Below are 13,935 nucleotides of genomic sequence, written 5' to 3' on the forward strand. Positions count from 1 at the left end.
TGCGGCCAGCGCTCCTCCGCGGCGCACAAGCGCTACCGTCGCCTGCAGAATTGGGTCTACAACGTGCTGGAGCGGCCCCGCGGCTGGGCCTTCGTCTACCACGTCTTCATGTGAGTCTGCGACCCCTCGCCCCGCCGCCTGCCCCGGGCTGCTCCCGAGCCTGCCGTTCTCCCGGGGGACCGCCACCCCGCTCTGGCTCCACCTCCCGCCTCCCTGCCCTGGGGCGACCCTCAGCCCTCTGCCTGTCACGCCTGAGACCCCCTCCTGGCTTCCCCAGCCTGACCCTAACTCCTGATCTCCCAGACCTGACCCCTGCTTGCCCTCACTTCTGACCTCTTCTACCTCTAGTTCTTGTTTCCATCCTGGTCGCTGGCCCCTGCCGCTCTGTCCCAGGTACTCTCCTCACATCCGGCGTCTTGTCCCCCTCAGCTTGGCAAAGTCTGGAGCCACTATAATGGGGCTCCCTTTTCCTTATCCTGCCTCTGCCTGCCTGTGTCCTCAACACAGAGGCTCCCTGGCCCCCATATCTTCTGCCACTTCCTCCCCAGCTCTGCAGCTATGATGGGCTCCCTCCTGGGCTCCCCTTGGGGATACACCTCTCCAGGGAGTCCCCTCCCCAGCCCATGGTAGGCCTCTGATGGTAGGTGTTTGGGGGTCCCCATGGCCCCAACAGGCCTGTGTGGAGTCTGGGTTATCTGTGTCTTCAGTAGTCTTGCCCTCCACCCTCAACTTCACAGCAGCACAGCGTTCTGCTGCCCTGCTCAGCCCTGCCGCCTGGGCCTAGCGTGCCTGCCTTGCTGGCCGGCCGTCCAGGCCTGGCTCTGGGCATCAGGGGAAAAGAAAGAGGAGAGGGGTATGTTTGGAAACACTGAGGCTTCGGGTGCCTCCTCCCCCTCACCAGGCTACTACAACCTTCAAAAACACTGACCTCTCTTGGATGTAAAGAGTGAATTTTGGCAGCTCAGAGCTCTGTCTTGGGGGCCGGCCTGGCCCAGCCGGGAACATGAGAGGCCCCACAGATATCAGTTAAAGGGCTGGGCCTGGCTCTGGGACACTCAGAGGTGCCTGAGAGAAACCTCAGGTCCTTGGAAAATGTGCTCTTAACCCACTCTCACCACCCCAGAGCCGTGGGGTTCCCTAGATGGCTCTGTTGACTTCCACCTGATTGTCCAACAGTGCATCTGCCAGGCTGAGTTCCACTTGAGTGTGCGTTGGCCTGTGTGTTCTTCTGTCCATCTAACTGCCCAACAGTCTTCTGCTGGTCTGTTTCCATCCTTCTGTCTGTCCAGTTACCTGTGGATCTGTCTATCCATCTGTCTATCCACCTGTCCACCTGCCAGCCTTTCTTCTACCTGGCTTTTCTCACCTGTCTTCTGGTTTGTCTTCCTGTGTGTCCTGGTTTGGGCTTGCCCACCTCTGTCCTTTGTGAACTGGGCACTGAATTTCAGAGAGGAAGGGGATAAAAGGGGACCCGGGGAAGGCAGAGAAAGAGAACTCCTCCAGCCATTAAGTGCCAGGGGGCCGCAGCCTTGACTTTGAACAGAGATCTCTGGCACAGCTGGGGTTACTCAGGACATGAGGTCAAGCTTTGAGTCAAACTTCCCCTGGGGGCGCTGGGATGAACATTTGTTGGTACAGAAGATGGTTGGATGAGGTTCGGTGCTGGTAGGGTTGGATGGAGGTGAGAAGCAGAAGCTGCTTACTGAGAGTGGCTGCCTGAGGGCTGAAGGTGTAGCTCAGTGCCAGAGGGTTTTGCTCAGCATGGGCCAGGCCTGGGCTTGATCCCTAGTGCTGTATAGAAGCCCCTTCAGGTGCCCTAGGAGCTGAGACACTTAGAGTAGAGCTGTACCCTCCTGGGAGGGGATTTTTCAGAGCCTGGCGAAGCCAATCTGCCCCTGAGTGGGGTTCCTTAGCCCAGGTCTGGCCTCTCAGCTCCCACAAGGGCCCCTGGAGGTGATGGGTCCACTGCTGGCCCCCAGGCAGTACTGTCACACACCTCTGGAATGGCCTATGCTTCCTCTCCAGGAGCTAAATCCACTGACACCTTTGCCCCACATCCTGCCCTTTCAGGATGCCAGGAATGCCCTGGCCAGGGGCGTGCTTGTCCTGGCCACTGTCCCCAGGAGCCCAGGGCTAAACTGTTTCTTGGAGCTCTGGGGGAAGAAATGTAATAGGAAAACGTGCTGATGTTTGAGGGTCTGAGGAATTAGTCATCCATTTTAGAGGTCAAAGTGGCCTGAGACACCAGAAGCCCCACCTCTTGGGTGCTCTTTGACCTTGTGTTGGTCACTGGACCTCTCTGAACTTTAGATCTGTGGATCATTAAAGTGGGTAGAAACCCCAAGTTTGTAGTCTCCCTCCTGTTGAGGTGATGAATGGGAAAGCACTGGGTAAGCTGCAAGGACCTGTCTGAGTATGTGGCTGTTACTATTGGGGCTGGGGGAGGGGCCCACAAGAGATCTCTCCTGTTCCTCAAGAGCCCCAGATGTGGGATTTCTCAGCCACTCACTGCAGGGTCTTGTGTGCTCTTGCCAAGAAGTGCTTCCTGCCATTGATGTCTAGTCCTCCCCTCCTTCCTTCCCCTGTCTCCCTGAGAGACAGCCCCCATACCCTGTGCATGCAGTTGGCGAGGACCCCCTGCCCACAGACACAGGCCCACTGCAAGAGGGCCCTGCAGTGAAGCCTGGAAGAGAAGGCTTAGGGAGGAGGGACCTGGGACATCTCCCTCACAGCTGCCAGCTGGACCCCTCAAGTCCCACACAGAACCTGCACCTTTCTGACTCCTGGGGGTTAGGGCCTGCCCATAGATAGGACAGCCTGAGTTGGCCTCTCTTGCCAACAGCTGCCACTCTAAGAAGTGAGAAGAGCAGCTTGTGTCTTCTTGTTGAGATCCAGAATGAGGGATCCCCTTTGAGGTCTTCCTCTCTGTGTAGGCCCTTGGTCTTGACAGCCTGTGCCCCAGCCCCTGATGGGCTCTCAATCCTTTGCAGCTCTCAGCATTTTACAAAAGACTATTGCTATCCATTCTTTTCCTGGGCCTGTGGGGAATGCTCCCTCCTGTGGCACCCTCTCGAAGGCCCTACTAGCCTCTCCCTTGGAGTCCAAGAACTGGGAAGAGCTGGTACAGAGCAAGGGCTATACCCCACCATGCTTCCCAAGCTACTGTGAGACACTTGCCTGCTGCTCCCAGCCCCCAGCTACCCAGCAGACTTTCTCTATGTGAAGGTTTACAGCTTTGTAAACATCCTCCCTCAGCCTTGTCCCTGGGGTCAGAAGCTATGGGAATAGAGAGGGGAGGAGGTGTCGGCAGCTCCTGGAGCCCTCAGACTCCTAACCCTGGAGGTCCTCAACCTCCCATCCTGACCATCTGAGAAAGACCATCATCTGGGTTGAAAATAGTCCCTGCAAAGGATACCCAGGACCCTCAGATGTTACATCAGGTTGGGCGTGGTGTTCTGACAGCCCCATTACGGTTTGAGAGAACTAAGGCTCTAGAGAGCAAAGTCACATGGTCAGCTGGTGGCAGATGTGGAGGACAAGACCCCAAGATTCCTGACTTGCAGTTCAGGACAGCTCCCTCTGCTCGCTCTGGCTGCCTGATGTGGCCCTTGGAGTTTGAACCGAAATTCCTGACTGTGTGAGCATCGCTGTCGACATACAGGCACCATGCAGTCTTAGACTACTTTCGTGTGTCCTTCAGCAGCCTTGGGAGGCAGCCACCATCATCCTCTGTTTGACAGACAGGGAAACTGAGACTCAGGAGGTCACTAAGTTAATGTGGAAGAGCCTCATCCCAGTGCTTGATGGGAAGTGGATCTGTCATCTGCTCCTCAGGCAGCACCCCAACCCTAGGCTCTTGAGATCAGTACTCGTATGCCACTCATTGGTCCCTAGCACCAAACACACTGGCTCCTGGGAGGGGGGCAGTGATAGGGTTTGGTGGAATTAAATGGCATCTGCCCAGGTGTACCCAGTGCAGTCACACCTTTGTCATACATACATATACCTGCCACAACCCACCTGAATGTCTCCCATACACTCACTGCAGCCTCAACAGTCCTGCCCACAGATGTCACAAATGCTTACGTGGCGTACGTTCAAGGAAGAGGAATCCAGTGCACAGCACCCTTAGGTGCCAGGAAAAGTGCAGGTTTCACTCACTGTGTAGATATACACATGAGCTTATGGCTCCACCCAGGACGCTGAGGCCAGCTCAGAGCTGGCTCCATGCTTGGAGTTTTTGCCTTTGTCTCTCACCCTTATGTGGCTACCCTTATGGGACTGTGGGTATCTCTGCATTCATCTCCCTTGGAAGACAGTCTCAGAACCATATAGCAGTGGAACAGCTGGTTTCCCAGAACTCTGCTGGCCTGTTTTCCTCGAGGGCTCCCGGAGTCCTTCTGTCCAGCCTTGAGGTGTATTGTCGGGTCCTCTAGAGTCACACCTAGCAAGATGTGCCAGGAACTAGGCCTCTGCCTTGCAGATCAGAATTCAGATGACAGTGTTCCTCATCCCCGTCAGTAGGAAAGACTGATGTTCTTAAGGACTTTGCATCCTGATGGGGTCTCAGAGAATGAGACTCAATGTTTTGCTGCTGTTTTTCACCCCTAGTCCTTTTGTTTGACTTTTGTCAGGAGGGGGAGAGTAGAGCCATCATCTTATTCCTAATTAGCCTTCTTCCTCCTCCTTTGCTCCCCTCTTCCTGAGTTCTCCTTTGGAGTCAGGTTAGGTCTCTCATTGCCTACCCCATCTCAACTCGGTAGTACATTCCTTCTTCCCATTGAGGAAGCTCTGCTGGGTGTCTGACTTCAGCCCTGTTGGTGCAGATGCCTGTATCCTTGGAATGCTGGAGCCAGGAGTGCTTCAAGAGGTGATTATTCTTGGGCTGATGCCAGCATTTTGAGTGGGTGATTAATTTAAGGTTCCCTGAGCCATCAAAGTTGCTGAAGCTGCCTGGGACCAGGGAGAGGAGGCTCCACAGCTGGGCCTGCCCCCAAGAGTCCATGCAGGGAACTTCCCAGCTTTGGCCACAGCCTGAGGTTTTCTAGGCACCCTAATCCCTCTCTTTCCGTCTTCCTTTGCCCATGTGGGTCTTTGGGCTGGCGGTCCTCTGTGACCCTGTGAACCCCGCAGGGAATTCTGAGCCTCTGACCTGGAGACAGCCCCTAGTGCAAGCCTGACAGATTTGGGTTCATTTCTGTTTCTACCCTTAGCAGGCATTTGTTGTGCAAGGCACTTAACCTCTCCAAGCTTTAGTTTTTCTCATCTGAAAAAAATGGAAATAAAATACCCGCCTCTAGGATTGTCAGGGCTGAATGAGAGAAAGCAGGGAACACGCTGCTGTCCACAAACGTTAGCCATTGTTATCATTACAATCCTTGGCTCAGCACAGCGAGTCTGGGTGTGCCCTGGAGACAGGAGGAGCTGTGTTTGCCTATGCCACAGGCCTGAGTGCCTCTCACTGGGGCATGAGGAAGTGTCTTTGGGGGCCATCTGAGTCTGTCTGTCTTTATTTATTTATTTATTTATTTATTTACTTTTTGAGGCAGGGTTGGTCTATTGTGGGCTGGGCTCCAATTCCTGGGCTGAAGAGATTCCGCTGGTCTCAGCCTGTGGAACAGCTGGACTCGCTGGGGTTACAGGTGTGTGTTCCCACACCTTCCTCTGAGCCTTTTATTTGCATTCTCTCCTTTAACTCGCACAGCCAGTGTTGAGGAAAGTGAGGCTGGGTGGAAGGACTCCACCCATCTGCCCAAGGTCACCACTCACCTGGATCCCTAGTACACATCGATTTGTTTCTCCCTTCATTTGACAAATGTAGATAAGGAGGTGAGTGCTGTTCCAGGGTAGGGAACCATAGCCCCTGTGAGGAGGATCTGAGCCTGCAGGACCGATGGCCTCTGCTGCCTCCTCTCCCGTGGGCTCCCGAGTGGCGCTGTGTTTAGGTGTAAGTGTGTCCCTGTGTTCTGGGGAGAGGGTGTGCCAGAGCTTCACTGTACCGCCAAGGTTTGGGGTTCACAGGGCCTGGAAGTTGAGGCAGGTGCTCAGAGAGGTGGCCTGGGACCCCTTGGAGAGGACGGCAATTTTCCACTCTCTGGAGCACCTCACCTTGGTAGGGATGAGGGCAGGGAATCCGGAGGTGTCCCTGACCTCCAAGCCTCAGTGTTTCAGTGTTTTTTTTTTGTAACGTGGGCCTAACAGGAGCATTTGGCTGCCTGCAGAGTGGCACAGTGGTGGGCAAGAGGAGCCACTGTCTCAGGACCTGGGATTGGGGCCACCGGCTCATCTTCCAGCACTTTCTCTGGGGCTATCAGAGGACAGGATGGCACTTGGATGGGAACCTGAGGGGCTGCTTGCCCACCAGAGGGGGTCTGGAGGATAAGACAGAGGACACTCAGACCTCTGGGACCACCTAAAACCTCCTAGGACTCCATGCTTTCTGGGCAACTCTGTGCCCAAGGCAGAATCTGTGTGCCCTAGAGGTTGGCAGCTGAGGGAGGTTAGGAACGGGAGGGGCAGCCCCAGGCAGCACACTAATTGGGCTGGGAATCTGTGGGCAGCCCTGCAGGAGGGAGGGAGGTGAAAGGAGTGAGGAACTCAGCGATTCTTCTCTCTGCCTTCCCTCCTGGAGATTTAGGGAGGAGTAGGTGGAGCAGGGTTCCTGGCCTAGGGGCTGGAATAAATCTTGGAGCACGCTCTCCCAAGTCTCCTCAAATACCTAGGTCAGACACGAGGGAGGGGAGAGCTCACTAGAGATGAATGGAGTGTGGTCCCATTGAAGCAGGATGGAGGGAAAGGGTCTACTGGCTTTGGGGTAGGGAGAGGAGGGTTACAGCCTGCATCTCTTCCATCCTTCCTCTCCCTGCTGCTCTTCCCTGTGAGCCTCAGGCCTGTCTAGGTCACTGTCTTTGGTTTTAGTTTTTGCTGGGCTTGGCTGTCCCCTGGGAGGGGAGGGGTAGGGAGAGAAAGAAGAGTTTTGTCAGCACAATCCTGGGTGCCTTTGCTCCCGCCCATCTGGCCCAGCTGCTACGCTCTGTTGGAGAACCAGCTCCTGGGAACAAGGGGGATCCAGGCACCTTAAGGTTTCCTTCCCTGGGGACAGCACCAGCAGGTGAGGGACAGTTCTTTCTGCCCCCATCCCCTCTCCCTGTGCCACTGCTCCCCGACGCCAGAGTAGAGTCCTCCAGCTTTATTTCACACATGGAGAAACAGAGGCGAGGAGAAGAGACCTGGTTGCCCGAGGATGGCGCTCCATGGGTGAGAGTTGATTGCTACCTCCCAGCTGCTCTCTCCTCTGAGGGAGGGAGCAGCCTCTGAATCCCTTCACTCTTCTCACTTTCCAGCCTCTGGCATTGGTGGTGGTGGGAGAGACAGGGCATAGAGAGGGCAGTGCAACCCACGGCCCAGCAGAGGGAGGGTGGGAACACAAGAGAGCTGAGTGGAGGCACCAGCTTTTCCTCCCATGCTTTTTATCTTAAAGGAAAAGAAACCCACTAGCCCTTTTCTATACATAAGAGTCTTAAGCATGAAGAAGTTAAATGACTGCCCAGGTCAGCAGATGGCTAAGTGGTATGGGCAGGATTTGAACCTGAAAATGAGGCTCCCTGGGAGCCGTGCACTTAACCATCCACTATGCTGCCTGCCCAGTGGCCTGAGCATGGGGCCCTCCCTGCGCGCTTTCTGTTTCCAGTGGTGGGGATCAAACCCAGAGCGACTCTAGCATGCAGTACTCCTGAGCCACACCCACACGGGGGGTCCCCTTGCGCACAGCTTTCTTTTGACTTTCTTCATCTACCTCTCGGGCTGTATAACGCCCCCTTCACCTCTTTCTGCCCTGGAGTACTGGGACTTTGTCTTGGGTCCTCTTCTCTGTACAGTTTCAAGGGTGGTCTCATATATTCTTGCTACATCAGAGGTCACTTCCGTGAGGACACTTCCTCTCCAGTTTCATTCCTGAGCTTCTGGTGTAGCTGCCTGCAAACGCCTCCCAGCCTCATTCCCTGAGCATCTCAAACTCAGTTTCTCCATACAAACCCACCCTCCTCTCTCAGTCCACCTGACAGTAGCTCTCCCATACTGGAGCCCAAATCCAGGAAGCCGCTTCTGTAAGCATGCCTTCCTCCTCCCCTGGGAAATGACCCGTTGTGTGCCCAAGTGTTGTGGTTAGTGGTCCAAGTGCTTTTCCTTCTGCCTGCGGCTCCTCCCCTCTGCCACCCTTGGTGAACGCCTATCAAATCCCAGTTTGAACACCTCTCTTCTTGGAGATACTCCCTGCCCATGCCACCCTAGGCTTAATGTATTCTCAATGGGGTAATGTATTCTACCCCATGTATTCTTGTTTCAGCATGTTGGGTGGGATTTGAGCACCCCCGTGGCCGTGGTAGGAAATGAGCAAATATTGATGAGTGTGGGAATGGAGGTAGCTTAGCCGGAGTTGTAGGGAGGAGGAGGGTTTTGCCAAATGGAAATAAACAGAAAAGGGCCCCTTGGTTCTCTTGATATAGGACCTTCAAGTGATATAGGGGAAATAAATGTAACTCTCAACCTGCTCGATGTCTGATACGACAACTTTGTCTTCCCCAAAATCGAAGAATGAATTCTAAGGAACAGTGGAGGTTAAAAGTAGGAGATTTTGACAGAAAGAAATAGCTCCTGAGAGAGACAGGAGGGGGGCCCTTGTGAGTTTCCAATGAGCCCACTTCTCAAAGGAAGTTTTATAGGGCAAAATCGTGGGGTGGGTACAACATTGGACAAAATTATGATCAAACAATAAGATTACAAGTAGGTAATGTCGATCCAGTAGGGAAGCAAGTCACATAGCAAGTGTACATGGAAAGAATAAAGACTTTTTTTGAAAGAGACAGGTCAGGAGGCCCTGGTTACCCACCTGGGTGACTGACGTCTATCTAGACTATGGATCGTTATTGTTTATTCCTTGGGGAGTCAGGTAGGTCTAGTCATTCCATCTTTATCTTGACGCCTGGCCTTCAACGAATGCAACTCCACCAACGAATGCAACACATGCAGTGTGTTATCTTCTGACTCCTTCAAGGACCTAGCTCTGTCTGACTGCCTAGAATATTTTTACCTGATGTAGGTGTCTATAATACTCTGTGTGCTGGAAGCTCTCATGATTTTTATCCTGAGCTCACATGCTCCAGGTGGAGCTATCAGCTAGTAAAAAGGCCCTGAGGCTGGACTGTAAGAGTTCTTTGACCCCCGAGCTGCAGCGTGTGGGATGCCTAGAGCCCTGAGGGCGGGACCTTGATTGTCTGGGCTGTGCAGGCTGAGCTTATCCCAGGGGCAGAGGGGAGCCTTAGCAGGGCAGGCCTGGGCAGGATCACTGGGTAGGAACCAGGGCTTGACTGGTCTCTTTTTGATCGAGTGCGGTACAGACATGAAGCCCTTTAGTTCTTCCGGCCCCCGTGATGTGGCAGGCACTATATTTCTTCCCATTTTGCAGATAGGAAACTGAGGCTCAGAGAAGGGAAATGAGGCACATCAAGCTCATCTGTGGCAGAGCCAGGATCCAAACCCTTGTGTATGGCTCCCAGACCCAAGCTCTACATGGTTGTCCGATGCATCCACAGTTTTCAGTGGCGTAAGGCAAAAGTGAGGAAAATAAGGACAACATGGTGACTTTTTCATCAAGCTAGATTTATTCCATTTAAAGGACTGTCTTTTGTGGGGGAGTATGTCCTTTCTTTTATGAAATGATGGACTTGGAGTTATTAAAAAATGTCCTTACTTGGCAAAATGAAAAGTTGACAACCTTATGTGGTCGTCAAAGTGTTTTGAGAAATTTTACCAGTGCATGAAATCCCTGGGTCTGGGCGCCATCCTAACTCCTCCTTCCTGAGCTCTGGGGTCAGGTGGGAGGAATCTGGAGTGGATGGAGAAATTAGGGGAACTGAGGAGCCTTAAGCCCTGTCCTTGAGGACCAGCCCAGGGGCTCTTTCCCAAGACTGGGCTTGCGGGCAGGGCCAACTGGAATCAGGAGCACTAAACCAGGAGTTAGCAGGCTGAGTCTGGCTCCTGTCCCTGCCAGAGACTTGGTGACACCTGGCAGACGACACAGCCTCTCTGAGGCACCGGTTTCCTGCCACATAGAATGACAACAGCTCCACCTGCCCACCTCCTACGGTTGCCTCTTGAATCAAATGCTTGATAAATTACAGCGTGCCCTAGAGAACAGGTGGGTGTGGTGTTTTTCATGTTTCTACCTTCCCATCCTGGGCTCACACTTCTCTTGGGCCCTGGGCTCCTGGTCTCTCACTTTCCTGCTCTGGTTTGAGCCCTGAGGAAGGCACACTGAGGGAGTGGATCTGCCCGCTAAGAGCAGGTCAGCCACCCTGACAGTTCCTTTCCTCAGGACTCCTGGCTGGCAGCTCAGAAATGCGCCCAGGCGGAAGCCCTGGGGAACTCTGGGAAAATAATGCACGTATAGGTTACCAGGCTGGTAATTCTCCTCACATAGTTTAGCATTTTAGTAATAAGATTCCCAGTCTTCTCTCTAGCAGGCATTGTGCTAAATACTTTTTTTGTACTGGGAATCGAACTCTGGACCTCATGCTTGCCAGGCGCTACATTGCCACTGAGCTACATTTTCAGCACCATGCTAAATATTTTCACATAGTACTTCAACAGATCCTTCCGAGAGCCCTACACTGTAGGTATTGTCGTTGTCCCCATTGTCTAGAGGAGGACACTGCAGCTTCAGGTAAGTGCAGGTCCTGTCACATAGCCCATGAGTGGTGGATTGATTGCTCAGCCCTGACAAAGGAAGGCCTAAAGAGCCTGAGCGTGCAAGGACCCTGTGCTGTGCCCAGGCGTTAGGGAGAAGTTTGTGGGGCTGCAGTGGGGGCAGGGCGCTCACAGTGTATGTTGGGGGTGGAGGGTGGCGTCGAGAGCAAGAGACAGGGTCCTGTTGAGTGGCTTTCAGCAACATTTCCTCCTTTGAGGTGGCTCAGCCTCCCTGTCTGCTCTGGCTCTCAATAATGATGAAGCTAATACTAGCAAGTGTGTGCTGTGTGCTCACTGAGTGCCAGACGTTGCTCTGAGGACTTGTCAAGCCTTCTTTCATTTGGTCTCAGTAGTTCTGTGAGGTAGGTACTATTGTTGGACCCATTTCTCAGATAAGGAGGCTGAGGCACAAACTGTTAAGTAACTTGCCTGGATGTAGGGGGTGGGGCTAGGACTCTCTGACCTATCTGCTCCTCTGGGAGGCTGCCAGGGGTAACAGCTCAAGGTCCTCCTCCTTCCCTATTCTTCTTTCTCCCTGGGGGAGCTTCTGTGGCGTCCCTGGGGTAGGCTGTATGCCAGATGCTGGGGACAGAGCAGGGAACTAGACCTCCCTACTCTCTGGAGGACTTGAGCATGGAAGCTGTCCATTGCCAGGTAAAGTGAGTGCTAAGTGCCACTGTTCTCCAGCAGCAGAGCTCTGAGGGAACCCAGCATCAAGCAGCCACACCCAGGTGCAACGAGGGCCTGTCGGGGAAAGGCTTCTCAAAGGAAGAGACTTACTTTGAGATAAGCAAGGTGAGTGAAAGGAGAGTCACGCAGGCAAAGAGGAGCACGGAGCAGTGTTCTGGGAAGAAACATTAGCAAGGGCTAAGTCCCAGAAGTAGGGCCATACATGACATTTGCAAAGGACAATAGGGAGTCAAAGGAGTAGGTGCCTAGAGGAAGTGAGACATGTCCCCAGACGAGGCCGGGACAGGATATGAGCAGGGCCAAGCTTGGTGGGGACAGCACCAGGCTGAGGAGCAGCAACTTCCTGGACAAGGAACCAAAAAGGCAGAGTGACAAGTGGTTTCAGATTTTAGAAACTCTTCTCTGAGACTGGCCTGTCAGATGGAAGGGGGAGGGCTTTGGCAGAGAGCCCTGGGGTGCCATCCCACGTGGCCGTCTCTGTCCTCTGCCTTCCTCCTAGGCCAGACCCCTGAGTGCCTCCTCCACAGCTGTCCACAACCCTGCCCAGGGCCTGGCTGCTGCAACCTGGCCCGGAGCCCTGGGATTTTGCCTGTAGGGAAAGTGCCACAGGCTTATGCAAACCCTGGCCTGCTGAGCTGGGGGGTGTCTTGGAGGCAGGGAGGATAGAGGCAGGTCCTACAGCTACCTGGAAAGGGGGCCTGAGAATATGGGTGTGAGGCCTTGGGAGTCCCCAGAACGGTAGCCCAGATGGGCCCCACAGCAGCATGCTGGGATTTGGCTCTGTTGATGTTAGAGCCCAGGCCGGAACTCAGGCTCAGTCTGAGAGTCGTAGATGTTCCCAACCAAGATAAATAACGACAGCCTTTCTGTGGAGCCTCACCCAGGCCGGCCTAGGCTCAAGTCCCCGCTGAGTAGTCTTGGGTAGGTTTTTTTAACTTCTCTGAACCTTAGCCTCTGGGTCTGCCATGCTACCAGTTACTGGGAAGGAGTCACCTTTCCCACTTGATGGCTCACAAAGCACTGTGAAGCATACCTGGCCCATCAGAGGGTTTAATTATTGTATACTCAATGAAGCCCATTGATTTCTTGTAATAGGTCTGCAGGAGCTATTATTATACCATTTTACATCAAGGCTCAGAAAGGAGAAGTCACTGGCTAAAGGTCATCCTGCTGAGAAGGGCCTGGCACCCAGGTATCCAGGTGCCTGTCTAGGACCCCTGATGAACACAGACCCCCGGTTTTAAATCTGTGTTCTCTGTGCAGGTCCACTAGTATCCCAACAAGACCCATCAAACGGCTGGGCTGGCCTGCTGGCTGGAACTAGGCTCATACCAACCTTCATGTCCTGTGCTCAGGCCTGGCCACAGCTGCTGCCCCAGGAGGAAGGAGGCCTTCCCATTTGCCCTCCTGTATCAGCATTCTGGGCTTGGGCTTGGCTGGCTGGGGAGGGGGCTGCCTGTTGCGTGATCACGATGGCACCTGCCGGCCCTTCTCCTGATGGGCTCTGGGCATCTAATGCCCCTCACATGACAGGCATGGGATGGGCCCTCGACTGGGAGAGGGATTTGCACTCTCCTAATCTGGGGGCTGCGGCCCTCCCTCTGTCTTGGCCAGGGCCGTGGGAGAGGTTTGTCCCTGCCCCGTGCCCAGTGGCCCCAGCCAGATCTCTGGCACACACCCAGCTTGCTGCTTGGGGCTGTCCCCTGCCCTTCTCATGCTCCCCACCCTCCCAGTATTCGGGCAGAATTGGGACTTACAGGGGCAAATGCTAAGGTATTTGGGGCTGATCTAAGTGCAGTGCTGTGCAGCCTTTGGGGCTGGAGGATGGGACAGAGTCAGAGAGTTTTAGGGACTATGTGGTGCAGAGGGTTGGTTGGGGTGCAGAGTTAGAGTGTTTGGGGCTAATCCTGGGCCACCCCTTCCTGGAGAAATTTGGCTACAAGTCAGGGAGGCAAATGTGTGGGCCATGCCCCCCCCTCCCTGGGCAGTAAACACTGCCGTCGCCTGGGAGACTGGTCCAAACATCCCGGCCCCCCACGGTTATTTATACCAGGACTCACTCTCCTTCTCTGGCCTGGCCTGGCCCCTCAATCCAGGCCTGAGCTGGGTGACCTGAGCAGAAGCTCCAGCCCCTAACAGTCTGCTCACACCTCGCTGGGGACTGGGCACCACCACCTTGGATGATGCCTGTTCCACTGGAGACCCTGGATCTCTGGGTCAGAAAACAGCTCCTAGGCCTTGGGTAGCTACTGGAGGACCTAGGAGGAAAGACAGTCTTGGGCCTGTGCCCTGGATTTGCTGTAACCTGTGCATGACTGTGCTCACTGAGCCCTGTGTACCGTAGTGGGGCAGGGCCTAGGTTAACCTGTTAACCTGCTTTCAGCAGATCTGGCTCTTTAAATGAAACCTGACAGAGAAGCATGGTACTTATATAAAACAGATCAAAGCAAGGCTGATGACTAGACTCCAGGATGAGGACCCAAAATTCTGCCCTGCCTGTGT

General features: G+C 54.2%; 1 protein-coding gene across 1 annotated transcript in view; it reads left to right on the forward strand.

Moving 5' to 3' along the window:
• The window catches only part of Kcnq4 (potassium channel, voltage gated KQT-like subfamily Q, member 4), a gene marked incomplete at its 5' end in the record, with an annotated part of 47,191 nt that continues 33,256 nt past the window's right edge, over positions 1-13,935 (forward strand). The window contains 1 exon segment of the mRNA XM_005410715.2: positions 1-110. Coding sequence (XP_005410772.2) covers positions 1-110 — 110 coding nt within the window.

Source organism: Chinchilla lanigera, unplaced genomic scaffold, assembly GCF_000276665.1.
Source record: "Chinchilla lanigera isolate Chin_1 unplaced genomic scaffold, ChiLan1.0 scaffold00136, whole genome shotgun sequence".
NCBI lineage: Eukaryota > Metazoa > Chordata > Mammalia > Rodentia > Chinchillidae > Chinchilla > Chinchilla lanigera.